General features: G+C 36.7%; 1 protein-coding gene across 25 annotated transcripts in view; it reads right to left on the bottom strand.

Moving 5' to 3' along the window:
• Window positions 1-19,403, bottom strand: part of WDPCP (WD repeat containing planar cell polarity effector) — a 482,659-nt gene that overhangs the window by 143,353 nt on the left and 319,903 nt on the right. The window contains exon 18 of one of the 25 annotated variants that reach the window (XM_064572452.1): window positions 4,236-4,821. The exons of 23 other annotated variants lie outside the window; for them this stretch is intronic. In XM_064572452.1, the coding sequence (XP_064428522.1) occupies window positions 4,790-4,821 (32 nt within the window). In that variant the 3' untranslated portion in view covers window positions 4,236-4,789. Of the gene's footprint in view, window positions 1-4,235; window positions 4,822-16,358; window positions 17,729-19,403 lie in introns of those variants that run through there. One more of the 25 variants, XM_064572446.1, reaches the window with a different exon arrangement.

Here is a 19,403-nt window from a genome sequence, read left to right as displayed (position 1 = left end):
GGCTCAGTTGGTTAAGCGACTGCCTTCGGCTCAGGTCATGATCCTGGAGTCCTGGGATCGAGTCCTGCGTCGGGCTCCCCTGCTCAGCGGGGAATCTGCTTCTCCCTCCCTCGCTCCCCCCCTTGTGCTCTCATTCTCTATCTCATTCTCTCTCTCAAATAAATAAATAAAATCTTTAAAAAAAAATCATAATACCTGTATTCTGGCTCCAGCTCTTGAACCGATCACTGTGTAACTATGAGCAAATCTCTTAGCCTTTTTGAATATCATCCCCAAAATGGGCCTAACAACACCTGTCCTGTTTATCTTTCAGGTTGTTGAGATAATAAAATGATGCAGGTAAGCACTTTGAAAACTATAAAGCCAGTAAAAATGGATGGTATTATTATGGTTCTGATGGCAGCTTAGAGGTTAAGTACCATAAAAATGAGATTTAAAAATCGATTTTATATAATCAAGAGAGCTGTACTTGACTTTTGTTAGTTTTGCAGATAACATACAAGTCATGAACATTATAGAAGCACCATTTTTCTCCATTGCGATTGGTTTATTATGGTACTCAGAATCAGAAAAGTTACTTAATATGAATATTTTATCCTGTTCATCGCTTAGGAATAAGACCTTAACACTTGAACTTTTGTAGTAGAGAGTGTATGACAAGTGTATTGAAGGTTTTTGTTGAGCAGAAAGTTCTTTGGCCTCAGGAATTCACTTCTAACAAAAATGATATGTTATTTGTGTAATTACAATTTGTAAAGCCCTTCAAAGATGGAAAACACTCTATAAATGCTTAGCATTTATTGCTACTAACACCTAATGATGATAACCCTTCTTCAAAATGCAGCTACTATTTGATGAATTAGTTGTTTAAATAACATGACATGACAAAAATGGTCGCTGCTGTATCCTATGAGTGATTTCATGATTATAGCAATCATTAGAACTTTTATTATTAAATAGTTGTAACTATTAATCTATTATTCTACTAAGGTTACTATTGTCTCAGAAAACTGAGGCACTGAAAAGTGAAATAATTCATTTGATTGCAAGCTTTAAGGTGGCACAGAATAAGGCCCAAGCCTCTGGGAAACTTCTGCAGTACAGATGCCACAGAGCTACACTGACTGGTCCGTTAACCACTAGTATGTGTGGCTGGTGAACTCTTGAAAGGTGGCTAGTATGACTGAGGAAATAACTTTTAAATTTTACTTAATTTTAAATAATTTAAAGTTAAAAACTGTTACTCAGTTTAATAATTGTTAAAAAAAAATGTGTGGACCAACCTGGGTACCGGAAACTACTTCCAACTATAAATTTTATGAATTCTAAATGCAGTTGAAGTGTTTCCAGTGATAAATTTAACATCTGATTTGAGATGTACTTGTAGTTGAAAATTTTATATATGGCTTGCATGGTTTCTATTGGACAACACTGTTAAACAGGTTCAAAGACATGCAATAAATTATACATGATATGGAGCTTACTCCCTCTTTTATCCTTCCAATCAAACTATAGGAGTTGGAGGATATATGAATGTTAAAAATTTTATTCAGTTCTGGTAGTTATAAAATCAGGTACAGTTACAGATCTTTGATAGGTGGAAATTCTGCTCTCATGAACTATAACCTGGAATCACCTCAGTGATGTTCGCTTAAATGATTAATAACCAAAACAAAAGCAAAAAAAAAAACCAACCACCCAATTTGCTTTTTTCTGTGATGTGAGTACTCCTACCATGGCCATTTTCGAGCTACCAACATGGTGTCACTGAAGTTTCATTGTATCTCTTACCAGCTCTTGCAAGGCCATAGAAGCCCACACTAATGTAGCACTAGAATACTTTCTGAATTCCTGATATCTACATTTTTTGAAAGTTGTGTACGTATGTGCATGGTAGGAGCTGAAATAGATCAGCTTTAGGGTGCCTGGGTGGCTCAGTTGGTTAAGCGACTGCCTTTGGCTCAGGTCATGGTCCTGGAGTCCCGGGATCGAGTCCCGCATCGGGCTCCCTGCTCGGCAGGGAGTCTGCTTCTCCCTCTCTCTGTCTCTCATTCTCTCTGTCTCAAATAAATAAATAAAATCTTAAAAAAAAAATAGAATTTATCTATCTCACAGCAAACTATGATGATTAGATCTGGGAATGTAAGGCATTTTATTTTCGTTAAGCCTTTGGGAACTAAGTGAATATAAAAACTCTGGGTGTTATATGCAAACAATGAATCATGGGACACTACATCAAAAATTAATGATGTATGGTGATTAACATAACATAATAAAAAAAAGAACTCTGTTCCCTGATTCCCTTAGGAATATAGATTTATGGTAAAACGAAGCCATTTTGTAAACTTTAAAATGATTAAAAGGAGGTAAAATTACTACTTAATTTTGATAAAACAGATGTATGTTTTTAACTCATAAACTTTATAGATCAACTATATAACATTGTTCTGTGAACAGTGGTTTCCAGGGGGCATGGTAAGGGTACAGAAAGATGACCTTAAGAATTGATATAAATTCTGACACACAGAATTTTATACATGCAAAATAAGTGTAAGAGGTCCAAATTCAGCTCAAAAGTAAACAATTTTATGATTTTTGTCAGCTAATATGTGAAATCATCGTTTATTTAGAAATTATTCAGTTCCTATATTAGCTTCTGTGCTTTGGCACCTTGATGTTACTTTATACTGAAATTTATTGTAGCAAAACAAGCATATATATGAGGATTTAATCCAAAAGAATCTTTTGAATAAAGCAAATTCCCCTAAGAGAATATTAAAACTAATTTTTTTCAATATGGGTTTGTACAATTATTAGGTAGATCTGAAGAAATGATTTTGTTTTAGAGTTGTATGTTGTCTAGAATTCTTTAGTATCTTGATTGGGTTCTACCTGGTCATCTAATCATATGCATAAAGTTTTAGTATTGAAAAAGATTTAGACTCTTCTAGTTCTATTTTATACATGAGCAAATGAAAAATGTCAGATGGTTAGTCTTGACTAGTTTAGCCAAAACTAGAACTTAACTTTCCTGACTACCACCCTGGTATTCTTAAAGTTTACTGCATATAACTGCATGGATCTATTTGTCCATCCACATTTTGGGATTATTGATAGAGGATACTTTTGTTGTACTCCAAACTGGCCAAATTAGCACATATTCTATTTATTCTTAACTTTATGGTTTCATTAGTTATTCTTAATATTACATACCAATCCTCAAGTAAAATTCTTCATTATTTACTTGCAGAAAATTTAATTGGCAATAATTCTGTCCTAGATCAGCATAATTTACTATTCTGAAAATAAGTAAAACAGAGAAGAATGCTTGAAAAGGAGAAAAAGTAGGGTTGAAACCCAAATAGTGTAATACTTGCACCTTTTCCACAGGAAAAGACTATTAACATCTTTTGCTAAGTGTCAATTTATGACTAGGTGAGCTCTGAAAAGATGACATCTTGTTTCATTATATAGTTAAAATATTTTAGAGTTCTGAATACTATTTAACTGTTTAAATGATAGAAAGGTCTGACCTGAAAATAAATATCTAATTTAGAGAAAATCTATACTTGAGGTAATTAAGAACTGGTATTATTTAACATGGCACATTTTGTGACTGACCGTGTTCTGTTGCCACAAAGAAAGCAGCAAAGGTTGGATACACATGCATTCTAAGGAACTTCACTGAAAATTATAAATCTCTTTTGTTATACAAGTAATAGTCTTGTATAGGCCTCTGCAGCTAAGCAAAGCAGTTAGTCTTTGATGTGCTTATAATCATGAAGGGTTTAGGATTATATCTTTAGGCAAAGATGCCTAGAGACAGGAAGGTATAGATCAAACCTGACATCATGACACAATAAAGAGAAGATAGGTAAAGTGGAGCCAGAAGTAGGTTGGCATGAATCAATCTCCTAAGTCAAACAAGTAATAGAATGTGGCCTCTCAAGCAGTATAGGTAAACAGTAAAGCCCGATTTTAAATTGTAGAATTTAAAACTTCTTTTGTAGATTAATTTTAGAAGCATTTTATATAAATAATGAGGTATTTTAAGTATAAGAGCAAAGTTTTACCTTCATCTATGTATCATGTACTGCATATTTTATACAATTTTTGCCATGGTACCATGATTTTATAGTAAAGTCAAAAAGACAGTTAAGAAGATAACATTAAAAATCAGGCTTCTGAATGATTTTTAATGATATGGGAACACCATCACAACATACTGCTGGGTAACAAAAAGTAAGAATTTTGTTAAGTATATGCTTAGTAAAAAGCAGAGTAATATCAGTTTTCTCTGGGTAATAATGAGTGTCCTTTATCATTTTCATACTATATATTTAATATTGCATTCTTTAAAGTTCTCCCTTAAGCTTTTATATCACACATAAGCTTTTATATCAGAAGTTTAAAATGTATTTTAAAGGGGGATGGCAAATTATAAAGCCTGCAGCCTTTATAGCAGAGATATGAAAGATCATATACGATAAGTATATTTGGAAAGATAATGCATTTGGAAGAATTTATTTATATCCAAATATGTAGACAGGCACATTAAGTGCAGCTGCAAATTGAATAGAGTTTTAAAAATTTTTCCATTTCTGTGAATATGTGGATTATATAGAGGAAGATGGTTCCCCATTTTGCTGTTTTCTTCTGCTAAATACTATTCTACAAGTCTCATTGTAACGCATAAACTGTTAGCTCTCCCCTCAGATGGCTATTACTTTTATAGTTACAGGTGTTTCACTGGGTGTATGATTACCCCACTGAAGATGCTTCCCAGACTTTAACACATAGGTGTAGTCTTGACAAAAACTCCTAGAAGAAAACACAGGGAAAAGCTCTTTGACATGAGTCTTGGCAATGATATTTTTCTAAATGATATCAAAAGTGTAAGCAACAAAGGCAAAAATAAATAAGTGGAGCTACATCAAACTAAAGAGCTGCTGCAGAGCAAAAGAAATAGTCCAAAAATGAAAAGCCAATTATTTGTGATCCATGTATCTGATAAGGAGTTAATATCCAAGATATACAGAGAACTCACAATTTAATAACAAAGAAACCCAATCTGCAGTCAAATGCTCTACCACTGAGCTATACCCCCCAAAGAAACCCAATCTGAATAAAATATTAGCAGAAGACAGACAAGAGAAGGCCGACAAGGTCATGAAAATGTGCTCAACATCACTAATCATCAGGGAAATGCAAATCAAAACTACAATGAGATAGCACCACATACCTTTTAGAATGGCTAGCATCAGAAAGAGAATACATGTTGGTGATGATGCAGAGAAAAGGGAACCCTGGTGGTGAGAATGTAAATTGGTGCAGGTAATGTGGAAAACAGTATGGAGGTTCCTCAAAAAATTGAAAACAGAACTACCATATAATCCAGCCATCATACTTTTTGGTATATATACAAAGGAAATGAAAAATAACTGCACTCCCATGTTTATTACAGCATTATTCACAATAACCAAGACAGGCAAACAACCTAAGTGTTCGTCAATGGGTGAGTGGATAAAGAAGAGGTGATATGTATGTATGTGTGTGTGTATAGATATGTATATACAAGTTGATATATATGTATAAATTGAGCCATGAGAAGAAGGAAATCCTGCCATTTGCAACCACATGGATGGCCCTTGAGAGCATTATGTTAGGTGAAATAAGTCTGCAGAGGAAGACAAATACTGTACCATGAGTCTTAAAAACCTTTACAGAGTTAGTAGAATAGTGGTTGCCAGGGGGTGGGCGTGGGAGAATTAAGGAGATGTTGATCAAAGGGTACAAATTTCCATTTATAAGAAATAGGTTTTGGGGAATCTAATGCACAGAATTGTGATTATAGTTAATTATACTATATTTTACTTAAAAATGCTAAAAGTGAAGAGTTAAGTCTCATCACAAAAAAGAAATGGTAATCATGTGATGATAGAGGCATTAGCTAATACTGCTTTGGTGGTAATCATATTGCAGTTTCTGTGTATCAGAAACATGTTGTGCACTTTAAACTTACAGAGTGTTATATGTCTACTGTATCTCATTGAAGTTTTTGAAAATCAAACAATACAAAATAAGATCAGAGGAATAAATATAAGAAATATTAGACAACTATGAGAAATGACCAGGTATCATTGGCAAACATCAAAGACCTTTTTAAATGAAGAGCAATACGACATTCATGGCTGTACTATTCAATACTGTAAAAATGTCAATATTAGGTTAGTACAATTTCACTTAAAATACCTGGTAAAGCTGAGGTTCAAGGAAGTTGGTGGAGTAGGAGGATCTTGATGAGGATCTCATGCCATGAACACTGAGCTAACAGCTACATTTTAAGCATGTAACTGAAAACCTGCAGACTGGCAGAACAGGCCTTCTGCAGTTAATTGTAGAGATGAAGCCACATTGTAAAGGTTAGGAGGGGCAGAGACACAGTTGGGAACCAAGCCCCCAGTGAGACTAAACACAAATCGGAGGAACACCAAAAGCAGGGAGAAAAGAGAGGATCAGACCCCACATCAGGTATTCATGCACTGGGAAGATGAGTCTCCATAACATCTAACTTCGAAAATCAGTGCAGCTTAAATCTGGACTCTTTAAACATCAGTGGGCCTAACTCTGGGAACACTGAAGGATGACCGTAAACTCAGTCCCCACCATTAAAGAGTGAGCCTAATAACTTGGCCAGAGACACAGCACAGAAGCAGCAGTTTGAAAAGTGCCTGAAGTATACACAAAGATTTCTTTACTCATCTCAGAATATGCACTGAAAGGGAAGGAATTTCAGGATTTTTCTCCAGGAGCAAAAGTGCTGGCAGGTGTCCTTTCTCTTCCTTTCTCCCAAACTATCTATCTGGACACTTGTGGGAGCCAGTGGTAACACTCTCCACCTCCCTTGCCAGCACTAGCAAGCCCACCCTTGTGTTCTACATGGATCTGCCTGCCTCAACAGGCATCCGCCCAAAGTGGCTGCAAGTAGCCATGGCAGGGACCAGCACCATTGCAAAGTGGCACCTGCCCCGGTGAGAATGTAAGATAACCCCAAACACCAGTGTGCCAGCAGTTCCAACAGCCAAACCTTTTAAGTGGCTGTGCAGGGAGAAAGCCCCGCTGCTTGGTACACCTGCAATTGCAGATATCTAGTCTCACTGCTCACCTTGCCCATCAACAAAAGCCTCTCGGCCATGCAGAAAGCAAGTTCTGCCATTCAGTGTACCTGCAGCTGTGCAGTGGCTAATTACAGACAGCTAGCTTGACCACTGACCCTGCCCACGTACAAGTGTCTCATCAGCACAGAGACCAGTCCCTGTCTGGTGCACCCACGCCAGGCAAAGTGGGTCAGCAGGCTGGTCTGAAGACAAACCTGGCTCATTTACAACTGCAAGGTGCATGTGGCCCACATAGCAGACACCCCTAGAGTGCCTAGTTCTGGTGACCAATGGGGATTGCACTCTAGAGCACCACAGGACCTCTCCTACACAAGGCCACTACTTTCAAGACCAGGAAATGTGTCTGATTTTCTAATACAGAGGAACAAACACGAGAGTTAGACTTAGAAGAAATGTTAAAGGGAATTCTTTGGGTGGAAAGAAAAGGCCATAACTAGAAATAAGAAAACTGTAAAGGAAAAAATTTCACAGGAAAAGTAAACACACAGTAAAGGTAATAAAAGATCCACTATAAAACCAGGATGGAGGTTAAAACACAAAAGCAGTAAGAGCAAATATATCTACAAAAACCAGTCGAGATACACAGAAAAATTATAAAATATGACATCATATACATAAAACATGCAGGGGCGAGTGAAAATTTAGTGCTTTTAGAATGTGTTTGGACTTATACAAACATCAACTTAATATAGACTGCTATATACATAATGGTAACCATATATCAAAAACCTATAATACACAAAAAATAAAGCCTAGCATAACACTAAAGAAAGCCATGAAATCACAAGAGAAGAGAAGGAACAGAGAACAACCAGAAAACAAGTAACAAAATGGCAGTAAGTACGTTCTCATCAGTAATTACTCTAAATTAAATGGCATAAACACTCCAAAAGACAGCGGGTGACTGAATGGATTAAAAAAAATATAACAAGACTCATCTATGTGCTGCCTACAAGAGACTCACTTCAGACCTAATGACACAAAGTGAAGGGACAGAAAATGTATACCATGCAAATGGAAACAGAAACAAAAAACATAGCAATACTTATATCAGAAAAATTAGACTTTTAAAAAGCTTCAGCATGAGACAAGGGCATTTCATCATGATAAAGGGATCAATCCAACCAGAGGATATAACAGTTGTATATATCTTATGCACCCAACTTTGGAGTACATAGATACATAAAGGAAATACAAACATAATGAAAAATATTCACAGTAATACAATAATGTAAGGAACTTTAATACCACACTTACATCAAAGGATAGATCATCCAGACAGAAAATCAACAAGGAAACATTGACTTTGAATGACACATTAGACCAGGTGGACTTATTAACAGATTCATACAGAACATTCCATCCAAAAACAACAGAATATACATACTTTTCAAGTGCACATGGAACATTTTCCAGGATAGATCACAAGTTAGGCCACAAGTCTCAATAAATAGAAGATTGGTATCATTTGATATTTTCTGACCATAACACTATGAAACTAGAAATTAATCACAAGAAAAAAACTGGAAAAAGACAAATATGTGGAGGCTAAAAAACATGCTACAAAACAATTAGTCAACAAAAAAAATCAAAGAAGTCAAAAAACAAATGAAAACACAACAGTTCAAAATCTTTGGGATGCAGCCTTACCCTTCTGCACAGATATGCCAAATCTATACCTATTTATACAGCAATTCCTCCAGAAGAACTAAGGGCTGGTAGAACAGTTTCCTCACAACAAAAGAGTGACCACATAGACAATGGCAATATAGATAGAGACATGGCAATGAAAGGACCACCCACTCCTGATGCTGCAAATGGGGAGAGACAGTACTGAGGGACCATAAACAGATTTGTCTGCCCTGTGGTACAGAACAAAAGCTGCAGTTTAAAAGGGTAACTAGAGGGGCGCCTGGGTGGCTCAGTCGGTTAAGCATCTGCCTTTGACTCAAGTCATGATCCCAGGGTCTTGGGATCGAGTCCCACATCAGGCTCCCTGCTCAGCTGGGAGTCTGTTTCTCCCTGCCCCTCCCCTCCCCGCTCATGCATGCACACTCGCTCTCTCTCACAAAAATAAAATCTTAAAAAAAGTAAAAGGGTAACTAGAATACAAGTGAAGAAGCCCTAGAACCCTCCCAAACAGTAGGGGAGCTGCTGGAATTCTTTCCAGGTCAAAGGGGCAGGAGAGTGCCACAGTTTATGCTCTCCTCAACCTTGATGGCACAGAGTGGAGCACGGTCTGCACACTACAGCCAGTCTGCAATCTGTGAGTTTTGGGTCCCTAGGCCACTCCAGACCTAGATACCCTGGGGCACAGAAAAAAAGCCATGGTTTTAAAAAGTGACTAAAATATAAAGGAACTAGCCCTAAGACCCTACCAAATGGTGGAGGAGTGGTGGGTCAGAGAGGCTGGTGAGCACCAAGGTTTACATTCCCCTTCCACCTTGACAGTATGGATAGGACTAGGGTCGATGGCCTACTAGATGGCCTACCACTTCTGTGAGCCCTGTGCCCCTAGCTCACACTAGCCCCGGCCATTCCAAGGTGGCCCCAGTGCAGTGCATACTGCAACTCCAGCATATCACCAAGGTGGCCCAGGCACAATGCATTCTAGAATACCCTGGCTCAGAGTTCATCAGGACCTCCTGGCTCATAGTTGCTTTGGATCCAGCTGCCCTGCCAAGGTGCCCCATACAAATAGCACCCCAGGACACCATAGTTTGCACCTGCTTCAGCTTTTCTGCCAGAGCACTTTCTGTGTGGGGAGTCTTGGGACTGTCCCAGCCCATGCCCACTTCAGAAATGGCCATCCCACTAAGGCAGCCCCAGCACCGAGTGCCCTGTGACGCCTAACTCATGCCAGCCACAGTGCCACCCAGTGAACCAAAGTGACCAGGCACACACAGCCTATGCAGGGTACAACCATACACAAGACCATTCCTTCACATTTCAGAGAAGCAGCTGTTCTGCATAATTCATAGAAACAGCCACAGAAAGTCAGCCAAAATGAGGAGACAGAGAAATATGCCCCAAATGAAAGAACGAGACAAAAACTTCAGAAAAAGAAGTAAAAGAAACAGATAAGCAATATGCCTGATAAATAATTTAAAGTAATGATCATAAAGATTTCACTATATAAAGAGAATAGTGGAAGAACTGAGAGAGAACTTCAACAAAGAGAAAATATGAGAAAGAACCAATCAGAATTGAATACAATAACTGAAATGAAAAATATACTGGAGGAAATCAATAGTTTCGTGGATGCAGAAAAATGGATCAGTGATCTGGAAGACATGGTAATGGAAAGCACCCAATCTGAACAGCATAAAGAAAAAAAGAATTTTTAAAAATGAGGATAGGTTAAGGGATCTCTTGGATAATATCAAGTAAACAAAGATTCACATTATCCCAGAAGGTGAAGAAACAAAGGGCCAGAAAACTTATTTGAAGAAACAGATGAAAATTTCTCTAACTTGGGGAAGGAAACAAACATCCAGGTTCAAAAAGCACAATATTACAAGATGAACCTAAGGAGGTCCATACCACAACCTATAATATTTAAACCATCAAAGATTAAATACAGAATCTGAAGGGAGCAAGAGAAAAGTTACATACAAGGGACCCCACAAGGCTAACAGCTGATTTTTCAGCAGAAACTTTGCAGGTCAAAAGAGTGGCATTATATATTCAGAATGCTGACAGGAAAAACCTGCAACCAAGTTATATTCTACCCAGCAAGGTTATCATTCAAAATTGAAGGAGAGGGAAAGTGTTTCCTAAACAAACAAAAGTTTAAAAAGTCTATGACCACTAAACCAGCATACAGGAAATGTTAAATGGACTTCTTTAAGTGACAAAGGCCATAATTAGGAGAAATATAGGAATTAAAAAATGTAATACCTAATAACATATACATAAAACATGGAAAGGGTAGTAAAAGTCCTTTTTTTAAAAGATTTTATTTATTTATTTGTCAGAGAGACAGAGAGAGAGTGTGTGCACACAAGCAGGGGGAGTGGCAAGCAGAGGGAGAAGCAAGCTCCCCACTGAGCAAGGAGCCCGATATGGGACTCAATCTCAGGACCCTGCGATCATGACCCAAGCCAAAGGCACACGCTTAACTGACTGAGCCACCCAGACATCCCAAAAGTGCTTTTAGAATGTGTTAGAATTTAAGTTACCATGAACTTAATACAGACTTCTATATACATAGGGTGTTATATACGAACCTCCTGGTAACCACAAACCCATACTTACAATAATGTAAGGGAATTTATTACCCCACTTACATCAAAGGATAGATCATCCAGACAGACTACCAATAAGAAAACAGTGTCTTGGTGGGAATGCAAACCAGTAGAGCCACTCTGGAAAACAGTATGGAGGTTCCTCAAAAAGTTAAAAATAGAACTACCCTATGATCCAGCAACTGTACTACTAGGGTTAACCCAAAGGATACAAAAATACTAATTCAAAGGGACACATGCACCCAGATGTTTATAGCAGAATTATCAACAATAGCCAAATTATGGAAAGAGCCCAAATATCCATCAACTGATGAATGGATAAAGAAGAGGTGGTATGGTATGGCATGGAATATTATTCAGCCATCAAAAAGAATGAAATCTTGCCATTTGCAACAATGTGGATGGAGCTAGAGAGTATTATTCTAAGTGAAATAAGTCAGAGAAAGACACCATATAATTTCATTCATGTGTGGAATTTAAGAAACAAAACAAATGAACATGGGGGGAAAAGAGAGGCAAACCAAGAAACAGATCCTTAACTATAGAGAACAAAATGATAGTCACTGGAAGGTAGATGGGGGCAGGGGCGTTAAACAGACACTTGTGATGAGCAATGAGTATTGTAAGTGATGAATCACTAAATTCAACACCTGAAACTAATATTGCACTGTATGTTAACTAGCTGGAATTAAAAAAAAATTTTTTTGTAAAAAAAAAGAAAACAGTATCTTCGAAAAAACAAATGAGACCAGATGGACTTAACAGATATGTACAGAACCTTCCACCTAAAACCAACAGAATACACATTCTTTTCACATGCACATGGAACATTTTCTGGGATAGATCACAAGTGATGCCACAAAACAATTCTCAATAAATAGAAGACTGGTATCAGATGCATCTTTTCTGACCACAACACTATGAAACTAGAAATCAACCAAAAAAAAAAAAAAACCTGGAAAAACACAAATATATGGAGGCTAAACAACAGGCTACAAAACAGTTTGTCAACAAAAACAAAAAATCAAACAGGAAATCAAACAAATGGAAAAAATGAAAATGAAAACACAATGTTCAAAATCATTGAGATGCAATGAAAACAGTTCTAAGAGGGAAATATATGTCAATACTGAGATACCTCAAACAAGAAAAATCTCAAACAATGTAACCTTACAATTATAAGGAACTAGAAAAAGAACAAGCAAAACCCAAGATGAGTATAAGGAAGGGAAAAATAGAGATCAGAATAGAAATATATGAAATAAGGACTAACAAAACAATAGAAAAGATCAGAGAAACCAAGAGCTGTTTTTTTTTTAAAGATCTACAAAATTGATAAACTTTTAGCCAGATTCATTAGAAAAAAAAGAGAGGATCCAAATAAATAAATTCAGAAATAAAAGAGGAGAGGTAACAAAATACTACAAAAATACAAGGATTAGAAGAGACTACTACAAAAAATTATATGCCAACAAACTGGACAACCTAGAAGAAATGGATAAATTCCTAGAAATGTAATCTTCCAAAACTGAATCAAGAAGAAATAGAAAATCTGAACAGACCAATTAGTAGTAACAAAATTGAATCCATAATCAAAAGACTCCCAATAAACTACAGTTCAAGACCAGATGGATTCACTGGTGAATTTTACCAAATGTTTAAAGAAGTCAGTACTGGGGTGCCTGGGTAGCTCAGTCAATTGAGCATCCGACTCTTGGTTTTAGCTTGGGTCATGATCTCGGGGTTGTGGGATTGAGCCCCACATCAGGCTCTGTGCTCACTGCAGAGTCTGTTTGTCCCTCTCCCTCTGTTCCTCCCCCATCATATGACCTCTCAGTCTCTCTCTCAAATAAAAAAATAAAGTCTTAAAAAAATAAAGAGTGAGTACCTATTTTCCTTAAGCTATTCCAAAAAACAGAGGAGGAGGGAAACTTCCACATATATTCTATAAGAGCAGCATACCTTGATACTAAAACCAAAGACACTTTGTTACAAAGAAAGAAAACTACAGGCCAATAACCCTGATGAACAAAGATGCATAAACCCTCTACAAAATATTAGCAAACAACATTGGATGATATATTAAAAGGACCATTAACTACAATTAAGTGGGCTTTATTCCAGGAAGGCAAGGATGATTCAATATTTGCAAACTAATCAATGTGCTAACATTAACAAAATGAAGGATAAAAATCACATGATCATTTCAAAGATATTTAAAAAAAAAGCATTTGATAAAATTCAACATCTGTTTCTGATAAAAGCTCTTAATAAAGTGGGTTTACAGAACATGCCACAATATAATACAGGCCATATATGAAAAACCCACAGCTAACATAATGGTGAAATGCTGAAAGCTTTTCCCCTAAGAACTCAAATAAAACTAGGATGTCCACTCTCACCACTTTCATTGAACACAGTACTGGAAGTCATAGCCATAGCAATCAGACAAGAAAAAGAAATAAGAGGCATCCAAGTTGGTAAAGAATAAGTTAAAATGTCACCATTTGCAGATACAATACTACACATGGAAAACCCTAAAGACTCCACCAAAAAACTACTAGAAATGATAAACTCAGTAAGATTGCAGGACACAAAATTAATACACATAAATCAGTTGCATTTCTATATACTAATAATGAAGTGGCAGAAAGAGAAATTTAAAAAAACAATCCCATTTACAATGGCACTAAAAAAATAAAATACATAGGAAGAAACTTAACCAAAGAGGTGAAAGACCTGTACTCTGAAAACTATAAAATGTTGATGAAAGAAATTGAAGATGACACAAAAAATGGAGATATTCCATGCTCATGGATTGGAATAACCAATATTGTTAAAATGTTCATAATACCCAAAGCAGTCTACAGTTTCAATGCAATTCTTATTAATACCAACAGCTTTTTCCCCCCACAGAACTAGAATAATCAAAAATTGGTATAGAACAACAAAAGACCCCAAATAGCCAAAGCAATCTTGAGATGTATCACAATCCCAGATTTCAAGATACACTATAAAGCGTAGTAATCAAAAACAGCATGGTACTGACACAAAAACAAATAGATCCATGACATAGAATAGACAGCCCAGAAATAAACCCACACTTATAAGGTCAATTAATCTTCAACAAAGGAGGCAAGAATGTACAATGGAGAAAAGACAGTCTCTTCAACAAATGGGCTAGAAAACTGGACAGCTATATGCAACAGAATGAAACTGGACTACTTTCTTACACCATACAAAAAAATAAGCTCAAATTGTATTAAAGACCTAAATGTTAGACCTAAAACCATAAAACCTTAGAAGAAAACATAGGTAATAATTTCTTTGACAGCAACCTTAGCAGTAATTTTCTAGACCTCTCTCTTCAGGCAAGGGAAACAGATGCAAAAATAAACTATTGGGACTACACCAAAATAAAAAGCTATTGCCTTTTTCTCTAAGAAAAGCAAAGGAAATTATCCATAAAACAAAAAGCAACCTACTGAATGGGATTAGATATTTGCAGTGATCCATCTGACAATGAATTAATAGTCAAGATATATTAATAATGTATACAACCCACCCCCAAAAAAGCCCATCAAACAATCCAGTTAAAAAATGGAGTACCTACCTGAATATACATTTTTCCAAAGAAGACAAACAGATGGCCAATAGGTACATGAAACAGACCTCAACATTACTAATCAGCAGAAATATGCAAATCAAACCACCATGAGATATCACTTTATACCTTTCAGAATGGCTCTAATCAAAATGACAAGAAATAAGTGTTGTTGAGGATGTGGAAATAAAGGAGCCTTCAGGCACTCTTGGTGGGACTGTAAGTTGGTAGAACCACTGTAGAAAACCATATGGATGCTTCTCAGAAAATTAAAAATAAAAATACTATATGATCCAGTAATTCCACTACTGGGTATTTACCCAAAGAAAATGAAAACACTAACCTGAAAAGATAGATGTACCCTGTGTATTGCACTATTATTTATAATAGCCAAGATCTGGAAACAACCCAAGTGTCCATCAGCAGATGAATGGATATATGTGTATATACATATACACATATACACACACACCCTCAACCATAAAAAAGAGTAAGATCTTGCCATTAAGACAGCGTGGATGAACCTAGAGGATATGCTAAGTGAAATAAGTCAGACATAGATAAATACATGGGATCTAAAAAAACCCCAAAAGCAGAAACAGACCCATAATAATAGAGAAAAACTGAGGGTGGGATGTGGGTGGGGGATGGGCAAATGAGTGAAGGGAGAGTGGAAGATAAAGGCTTCCAGTTACAGAATGAAGAAGTCATGGAGACGAACCATGAGAGACGATGGACTCTGAAAAACAAACAGGGTTCTAGAGGGGAGGGGGGTGGGAGGATGGGTTAGCCTGGTGGTGGGTATTAAGGAGGGCACATTCTGCATGGAGCACTGGGTGTTATGCACAAACAATGAATCATGGAACACTTCATCTAAAACTAATGATGTAATGTATGGGGATTAACATAAGAATAAAAAAAAAGTCATGGGATGATATATATATATATTTTTAACATATAATGTATTATTTGTTTCAGAGGTACAGTACAGGTCTTCAGGAGGGGAAGAATGAAGGGGGGAAATCGGAGGGGGAGACAAACCATGAGAGACGATGGACTCTGAAAAACAAACTGAGTGTTCTAGAGAGGAGGGGGGTGGGAGGATGGGTTAGCTTGGTGGTGGGTATTAAAGAGGGCACGTTCTGCATGGAGCACTGGGTGTTATACGCAAACAATGAATCATGGAACACGATGTAATGTATCGTGATTAACATAACATAATAAAAAAAAAGAAATCATGGGATGAAAGGTACAGGGAATCTAGTCAATGGTATTGTAATAGCGTTGTATGGTGACAGATGATAGCTACGCTTGTGGTGAGCATAACGTAAGATACAGACTTGTGGAATGTAACACTGTGTGTCAACTATACTTCAATTAAAAACCCACTGAGATATTTGTGCAAGTACAAAGAGACCAGTGAAATAAAGAGCCCAGGAACATTCTATATATACACTATCACATTTACAAAATATTAATGTCTTCCCCACCAGAATGGCTAAAATGCAAAGACAGATAATATCATGCATTGAGGATGGGGCAAGCTCTACTGTTATGGACTGCTGGTGAGAAGATAAGTCATTACAACTCCCTAGGAAAACTGGAAATAGCTACTGTAGGGGAGCAGATTTTTCTACCATAAGCTATGCGTCTTTGGGATATGGAGAAAGGGGAACCATCTTGCACTGGTGGGTTGGTAGGAATGCAAACTGGTATAGCCGCTCTGGAAAACAGGATGGAGGTTCCTTAAAAAATTGAAAATAGAACTACCCTATGACCCAGCAATCACACTACTAGATATTTACCCAAAGAATACAAAAATACTTCTTTGAAGGGGTACGTTCGCCCCGATGTTTCTAGTGGCTTTATCAACAACTGCCAAATTATGGAAAGAGCCCAAATGTCCATCGACTGATGAATGGATAAAGAAAAAGTGGTATATATATATATACAATGGAATATTACTCAGCCTTAAAAAAGAATGAAATCTAATATTACACCACTATATGTTAACTGGAATTTAAATAAAAACTTAAGAATATATAAATTTGATTAAAAAAGATATGCCTCTTTGGCATATTGATTATTCTAAGCTGGTATTTTTTAAGAAACTGTAGACACAAGAATATCTCTGAAATCGCAGTTTCCCTCCCTTAAGAGACATTTCCATGTATAAGGGAAATCTCCATTTGTAAGGGTGTCTCCCTCAGTATCAGGAAGAGGGGGATGACTCTTAGATGCCTAGAGACTGTTATCAGTGGAGAAGGCATGAACTTAAATCTGCATGACAACTTTAGCCTTTTTTACTATGCTTTTTATGGTAACCTCCCATAAATGATCCTCTACCTACATCTTCTCTTGTCTTTAGATGGAGATGGTATTTAAGGTGATGGCTTCAGCTATTTTGGTGAGATACTCAGTTTTCTTGGGTCTCTCCCATGTATACAGGAGGTATATATATTATTAAACCTTGTTTCATTTTCTATTAATCAGTCTTTTTTTTTCTTGTTTTTTTTTTTTTTTAATTTAAATACAATTAGCCAACATTCTCTATTAATCAGTCTTGTGTAAATCTGGTTTTTAGTTCGGGTGGAAAAACCTTGAAGGACAGAGAAAAACTTTTTTCCTCTCATATGAATATATCCTATGTCCCAGCAAATCCACTTTTAAGCACATACCCAGAAGATCTGTGTATACATCTGTTAAAAGACAAACACAAGTATATTCATAGCAACACTATTCACAATAAGCCCCAGACTTGAAAGAATTCAAATATCTGGCATAGAATAAATAAAATTGTATATATTCATCTATTGGAATACTGTTATATAATAAAAAGGAAAGAATTACTTATATACAATATAAAAGAATCTCATAAAGTTAAGTGAAAGGAGCCAAAAACAAAAGAATAATATAGATTCCACTTATTTAAAATTTGAAAGAAAGGTAAAGCTAATCTATATTATTATAAGTCAAGATAGTGCGGCTGGGATGTAGTATCTTAAAGTGGATATGAGAGGGCTTGTGTGGTCTTGGTAATGTATGTTACTTGGTCTGGATGATGGTTACAAGAATGTGTTTACTTTGTGAAAATCCACTGAGTTACATTTATGATTTGTGTGCTTTTCTGTATGTATGTTATACTTTAATAAAAAATTTAAATAAAAAACTTTCAAACTGTTCAGATTATTATCATTGAACTTATCCTTCGGCAACTCTTGCTTTTAGTTATGTTGATGGCTACCACATGTGATAATTTTTACAGACTCTTCCATGTAGACTGAAATACTTCAACTTACTTATTTTTTTTTAAAAGATCTTATTTCTTTCTTTGACGGAGAGAGAGAGAGCACAGCAGGGGGAGTGGCAGGCAGAGGGAGAGGGAGAAGCAGACTTTCCACGGAGCAGGGAGCCCGATGCGGGACTCGATCCCAGGACCCTGGGATCATGACCTGAGCCGAAGGCAGATGCTTAACCGACGGAGCCACCCAGGCGCCCTTGAAATACTTCAACTTGAATGCTCTTGTTATGTTACATAATTTACCTTCTTGCTTGCATCAAGCAACACTTTTGAAAGCCAAAAACTTAATTATTTTCTGCTTTCAGAAATGTTTGAGAGAGCAGAGTTGAACTAAATTGAAGGAACTTGAGAGAAAATTAGCTTTCCCCAGCATGATGTGGGCTATATGGAAGAACTAGACAGAAACTACCATTAAAAAACTAGAGATTCTTTCCTAATTCCTTTTCTAATTTTGAGTGGGAGTCACCCCAGTTTTCTAGAATAAAAGTGGAGTAGAACATTCATCTGAATGTTCACCTCTTGATAGTTACTGTTGTTACTGAATGGTATCTTTGTCAAGGGAGTAATCAAGGTCAGAGGGTAAAGCCCTGAAAAAAAAAGGCTGAAAAGCAGGGAGGTACAGGGTTTCAGTGAAGAAAGATATTTGCTAGAAATGAGGCAGGGCTCAAAAAGACTCTGGGTAGGAAGTACCAGCTGGCTACAGGAATCTAATCAAAGCATTCACAGGGCACAGAAAGCATACTGGCGAATAGTGGAGTTTCTTCCTTTTTCTGAAATTTTGTGATAATTTCTTCACATTCCTTTTCACGAAACTTAGTAACTTTAAATAGCTTTAAAATGCAAAACCTCCATCCTTAAAGAGAAGCTGGCAATTGCTCCTTCTGGCTGCAAACAGCATTATAAAAACAAAGATGATCAATCACTGGAGAGGCTTGTTATAATAATTTGAAGCAAACTTACAAAGTAGAAATCTATTAAAACTTCCTTTCTCAGGAGTTCCACAAAGAAATGAATTCTTTTGCAATTCTGAGGGCCCTTTGCCTAATCTAGGAATAGTAAATACCAGGAAGAAT

This window comes from Mirounga angustirostris, unplaced genomic scaffold (assembly GCF_029215605.1).
Source record: "Mirounga angustirostris isolate CCGP_5_RB_7025 unplaced genomic scaffold, mMirAng1.0.hap1 SCAF_10, whole genome shotgun sequence".
Classification (NCBI taxonomy): Eukaryota; Metazoa; Chordata; class Mammalia; order Carnivora; family Phocidae; genus Mirounga; species Mirounga angustirostris.
Note: the sequence above shows the minus strand (reverse complement) of the source record. Positions and strands in the feature narration are given on the sequence as shown.